Source organism: Triticum dicoccoides, chromosome 1B, assembly GCF_002162155.2.
Source record: "Triticum dicoccoides isolate Atlit2015 ecotype Zavitan chromosome 1B, WEW_v2.0, whole genome shotgun sequence".
In the NCBI taxonomy this organism is placed as follows: domain Eukaryota; kingdom Viridiplantae; phylum Streptophyta; class Magnoliopsida; order Poales; family Poaceae; genus Triticum; species Triticum dicoccoides.
The window spans coordinates 465,741,891-465,747,523 of NC_041381.1; the positions used below are offsets into that span (position 1 = coordinate 465,741,891).

At 50.5% G+C, this 5,633-nt stretch overlaps 1 protein-coding gene across 1 annotated transcript; it reads right to left on the reverse strand.

The window, feature by feature from the left end:
- Positions 1–578: 578 nt before the first annotated feature.
- LOC119307010 (cytochrome P450 71A1-like) lies at positions 579–2,286 on the reverse strand. Its single transcript, XM_037583093.1, has 2 exons — positions 1,328–2,286; positions 579–1,220 (listed from the first exon to the last, which is right to left on the reverse strand). Exons 1-2 carry the CDS (start codon positions 2,237–2,239, stop codon positions 615–617), a joined length of 1,518 nt encoding a protein of 505 aa, XP_037438990.1. The 5' UTR covers positions 2,240–2,286; the 3' UTR covers positions 579–614.
- Positions 2,287–5,633: the final 3,347 nt, after the last annotated feature.

The window sequence follows — 5,633 nt, forward strand, 5'->3', positions numbered from 1 at the left end:
CTGATTTCGCGTAATGGCGAGGGGCTTGTGGGTGTAGTGCATTGCTACTAAAAAGGTATACCATCTGGGTGTGGATGGATTGTACCAAACCATTGGTGCATATGTTTCCCGAGGCTTGCATTTGGAGATAAGGACAGCCGCGATGATTCCGGGAGCATGATCAGATCATATTGTATTGCACGAGAGACCGAGGACTTACTTACGAATAAAATGCCTCTACATAAGTACCCAATGTCCCTTGTCAAAGACTCAAGCCATTTGTGAAGACCTAACACCTTGAAACCTAGCTTGTAGGTCCAATCTAGTTCTTGTACTCTAGTCTCATATTAAAACATGAATAATAGGATGTAGGTCCATCACCCATTGGGGAGGGGGGGGGGGGCTTAACTTGGGCAACTTGTGTCTTCATAGTCTCCAATGAGATCCCCTAGGGCTCCAACCTTCCTCTCCCTCTCCCTCCCCCTATGGACTTCTACGTGACTCGCTATAAGTAAGCCCACCCCAAGAAGTGCTCTATCATTCGCCCTAGAGCCTTCGGTATCATAGCCAAAACAACGATAATATATGATAGCTAGTAAGATCAGTGATACATTCATCATGGACATCATGCATGCTTATAAAGGTTTTGCGACAAGGATCAAAGGGCACTTCAGCGCAGGCGCGAAGCCGTTGGACTCGACAACCTCAAATGACTCCGGGTCCTGGCCATCCGGGAGCACCCAATCAAAATGGTACATCATGTTCGCCAGTGTGAGCTCCGCCAGCCGCAACGCAAAGGCGATACCAGGGCATCCCCTCCTCCCCGCGCCGAACGGTATGAACCGGGGGTCCTTGCCGCTGTAGTCCATGGCCCTGTCCATGAACCTCTCTGGCCGGAACTCATCGGCCTCCTCCCACGACTCGCTGTCCCTTCCGATCGCCCATGCGTTGATCATGATCCGGGTCTTGGCTGGGATGTCGTAGCCGTGCAGCCGGGTGTTCTGAATCGACTCGTGCGGGAAGAGGGGTATGGGCGGATGTAGCCGTAGTGCCTCTTTCATGGCAGCGTGGAGGAGACTCATCTTCTCCAGCTCCTCCTCAAGGACTCCTCCCTGCGTACCGGCAGCAACTTGTCTCACCTCTGCTTGCACCTTTTCCATTTCTCTTGGATTCTTAACAAGCTCGGCCATGGTCCATTCTATCGCCTTATAGATCGTGTCCGTGCCTCCTATGAACATGTCCTGCAATGCGAAGAAGGATCGATCGTGTTAACACGTGGGCTATTGCTACTGGTGCTAGGTTACAGTAGTAGCAGACTAGTATAGGCCGTGGTTCTTGATCGAATTACCAAGATGAGCGCCTTGACATCAATCCGGTCCATCCTAAACCCCTGATCACCATCCTTGACGATCGAGAGCAAGCCGTCCAGGAGGTCATGAACCTCACCGTCGTTTGCTCGGCTCCCCTCGTGCTCCGTGAGCGTCTTCTCGATGACACTGTCGAGCTCAGCCGCTGTCCGACTTATCCTTGCGTCGAGTCCCGTCGCCCAGTCCACCCACTGGAGCCGCGGGAACACGTCGCTAACGGCGGTCGTCCCGAGCAGCTCGGTGAGCTCCTTCATCATGTGGCGGACCACCCCCGGCTCGACGCCGCCGAGCCTGTTCCCGAACGCCGCCTTGGAGATGACGGTGTTGGTCAGGCTGATGACGAGCTCGGTCACGTTGACGGCTCCCTCCCGGGCGCCGGCGCGGATCCGCTCCACGAAGCCCATGACCTCCTGTTGGCGGAGGGAGCGGAAGGAGTCGACCCGCTTCGCGCTGAGGAGGTGCAGGACGGCGATGCGGCGGAGCTGGCGCCAGCGCTCGCCGTAGGGGCTGAAGGCCATGTCGTGGCAGCCGTAGAGCGTGCCGTGGGCCGTGCGCGGCTGCGGCCGGCTGCAGAAGGCGTGGTCCTGGGTTTTGAGCACGGCCTCGGCCAGGGAGGGCGAGGAGACCACGACGGTGGGAACGGAGCCGAGGCGGAGGAGGAAGAGCGGGCCGTAGCTCCGCGCGAGAGCTTGCAGCCTCCGGTGGTGGCGTCCCCGGCCGAGCTGGTGCAGGTTGCCGATGACGGGCAGCGCCGGAGGCGAAGGTGGCGGTGATCCGCGCGCGCCGTCCTTGCGGCTTCTAGCAGCGAGGAAGATGCAAGAAACTAGGAAGACGAGGCAGAGGACTGCCACGGTAGAATCGAGCTGAAGAGAGGCCATGAGCGCGATCATCATAAGTTGGAGCACGTGTGTGGAATGGCCACGTAGAAGATGGAGCTGAACTTAAGGCGTACGTACGTGCCGTGGAACCGGATCCTCTGCCATTTTAAGAAGAGAGAAGTCCACATTTCAACCTCGGACTAACCACTTGGTTTGATTTACAACCCTAAACTATGAAACCGGTTGAAATACACCTTGAACTAACTACGAGGTCCAAAACTCAATCCTGATCTCGGTTTTGTGTCCGTCAAGTGGTTTTGACCAAAGTCAACACCGACAGGACTGCTGACTAGGCACCTAGGAAAAAAAAGTAAAAAAAAAAACTTCTCTCAGCCATCATCGGACAAGCGCGTCGGCTACTTAATTGTCCAGCCAGCATTGACTTATGGCAAAACAGCTTGACCGGCACAAAACTGAGATCAGGTTTATGTTTTGGGCCTCATGGTTAGTTCGGGGGTGTACTTTGACCAGTTTCGTAGTTCGGGGTTGTAAATTAAACCGAGTAGTTAGTTTGAGGTTGAAATGTGGACTTCTCTCTTTTAAGAAGGAATGTTAGGGAAGATACAATACTCTAACTTTTCAATCGATATGATAAAGCTAAAATAACTTAAATTAGTTTGCAAATTACAGATCTATTGTATAAGTTTGTAATAACAAACAAACTGATGATGAAATAAAATAAATTTTAGATTATTTATATCTACATAGTAAATACCAACAGTAAATAACCTAATTGCTAATAGTCCTTAACTTTCCTTCTTCATTTTACCCTAGACTAGCACGGTAGCATGATGACTTTTCTTTTCTAAGTTAGAGGATCCACTTCCACGTGTCGTTGGCTAGTGTGTGTGGGGATTGGATTGGATAGGCAGGGGTCCGCAGAAGAGAAGGGTTGCCTGATGGACAGATACGGCTGAAGAACGACCGTGCCGGCACGGTGGCGAGAGGAAGGAGCGAGCGGTGTGGCAGAGTCGCGCACGGAAGCACGACGATGGCGACGGACAGAGACCCTGCCGGCAGGCGGCAGCTCGGATCGGACCAACCGCAAATATAGGCGTATGGTGGTGGTACGGTTTGGGACTTTGGGTATTCAGCGATGGTTGTGGCACGGCCGTGAAACATGTGCTCTCCATCCGCAAGGCACACGTACCGCGTATCCACAGCAACGTCGCCGTCGTCCGTCCCGGTCTCAATGCAGTGGAGCGATGCCGACCGGGGAAGAGGCGTCAGTTTTTTTTTTTTTGACGAGGGAAAAAAGGGAAAAGAGAAGGTGAGCCACGCAGGCGCATGCATGCGGCGCAATATTCCTCGCCTCATCAATCAGTGCGAGCGGGACCTGGCGCTCGCCCAGGTTCGCGTGGGGTGGGCCGGCCATTATGCTGTTTGATGCTAGTTTTGGGTGTAGCATACGTACGGTTTTACTGGTCCCTTTTACCTTTTCTAAATATTTCCCACATATATATTTATTTTACTAATTTGATTAAAATATTTAACTGGTATTTTGAAATGTTCATCGTAAAATAAAAAAGTTCATAGTATTAAAAAAAAGGTCATCACGCTTTTATAAATGTTCTTGCGTATTGAAAGATTGTTAAAAGTGGATTCAAAATGTTTATCTTGTGTTATAAATCACTAGCAAAAGTGCCCGTGCGTTGCAATGGGAGAAAAAAATACCACACATCCTAACCCAATAAATTAAACCAATAATATTGCAATGATTTATATACCACACAAAAGGTGTAAAAAGGTGTAATCAAAAGGATAATTTATAAATTGGCCGTGAAACATATTTTTTGAGTTTCCCGTCTGTGCCTTAACCAGTGTGTGTATTAGTACAACACTGCCTAATCCTTATCCAGATATGGATGGTGTTAGTCTTCTTTTTAGTTTTTATGTTCTAAAGGCAAGAGCTCCTCCCTCCCAGCTGTGGGGTGAAACAGGACGCGAGCAAGATGCACCGTTGTTGCACTCTCTCTACTCCCCATCCCTCCTCTCTTCTCCCTATCTCATCAACGACATCGATGATATTCAGAGTTGAGGAATATCTTGATGGTCAGCAAGTACCGGTGAGCCTCAAATATTTTCTACCTTAAGAAATATTTCTTTTCAATATTCACTCACTTTTAGTCAATCTATCTGATAATGTATTTGTAAGATGTGGTAGTCATGAATAGTAAATTATGACAGTAACAAAAAACAACAGCAAGTAATTATAGTCGGTGCTCATCGCGTAAAGAAAATGTAATCGGTGCTAGCACGCATAGCATCGAGTCAAGGTTTTGTGTTTTGTTTTGAAAAATTTACTGTCCGTGAATGAATGGGCGGATTTTGGAATTTTGAAATTTTTCAGAAAATCTCGGACGAAAAGGACAATTAAATTTGAATTTTTGGATGAAAAATGGACAAAATATGAACGAAAAACGACCAAAATTGTACAGTTTTTTTTAATCCTGCGGCAATGGGCTAAAGCAGAATCAAACTGAACAACACCGATCCGACCGAAATTGTACAGTTTTTTTGAATCCTGCAGCAATGGGCTAAAGCAGAATCAAACTGAACAACACTGATCCCTTGATTGATATACACCCACGAATAGCTCTAAACAATTCGATTTAGCAGACTACCCCAAACTTCAATCAGCAGGAATACCACAGTAATTACTACTCATCTTGGTCTGGTTAGTACTATATCAATCTCAGCAGGAATGCATAGGCACGTGCATCTACACCACATTTTGGTCCCGTTCCAGCCGCCCGGATGAGCACGTCCGCGTCCAGCAGCTTCAGATACAATTTTTTGATTAGAAAAAGCAAGACGCACCCAAATTCCCCACCGAGAGCTATCTCATCACCACTGCGTGCCCCTTCCACAGTTCCACTATCCACACATCGCCGTTTCTCTCATCCACTCAGGCGCCGCTCCGCCTCCATCTTCCTCCTGCTACCTCACCACCCAAAGCAGCTCGCCCTTCTCTTCTCCATCCACCTAACACCACCCAAGCGCTGCTCTCCTCTTCTCGGCCGTGGTGGCTGCAGTTGGCCAGCCACTTCCCGGCTGTGTTTGCTGCAACGGCTGGGACGGTGGCGGCCTGCTCGTCGACGCGCGGGGGCCGGGGCCGAGTCCCCGTGCCGTGGTGGTGGAGCCCCTCCCGGTGGCTGGCTGGGGGCAACGGGGCCGGTGTGCAGTGGCTCGGTTGCTCGCCAGATCTGACGGCCGGCCAGCACGCGCGGGGGCTAGCTGGGGCGCCTGTGGCGGAGGCGCGATGGGCAATCTTCTGGTGGTGCTGCTCGTTTGCCGGAGGCCGCGGATGTGGGAGTGTCGAAGCTGCCTCGGTGAAAGCCCCAAAACACTTTTTTCTTCCGCTAGCTCATCTCTTCGGATCGGCTGTCTCTCCTTCTCTAGGATTATT

Coding starts and splice junctions, on each gene's coding strand:
- LOC119307010 (XM_037583093.1), bottom strand. CDS start 2,239: ATGATGATCGCGCTCATGGCCTCTCTTCAGCTCGATTCTACCGTGGCA. Junction 1,221..1,327: donor ATGTCAAGGCGCTCATCTTG/GTAATTCGATCA, acceptor TTCGCATTGCAG/GACATGTTCATAGGAGGCAC.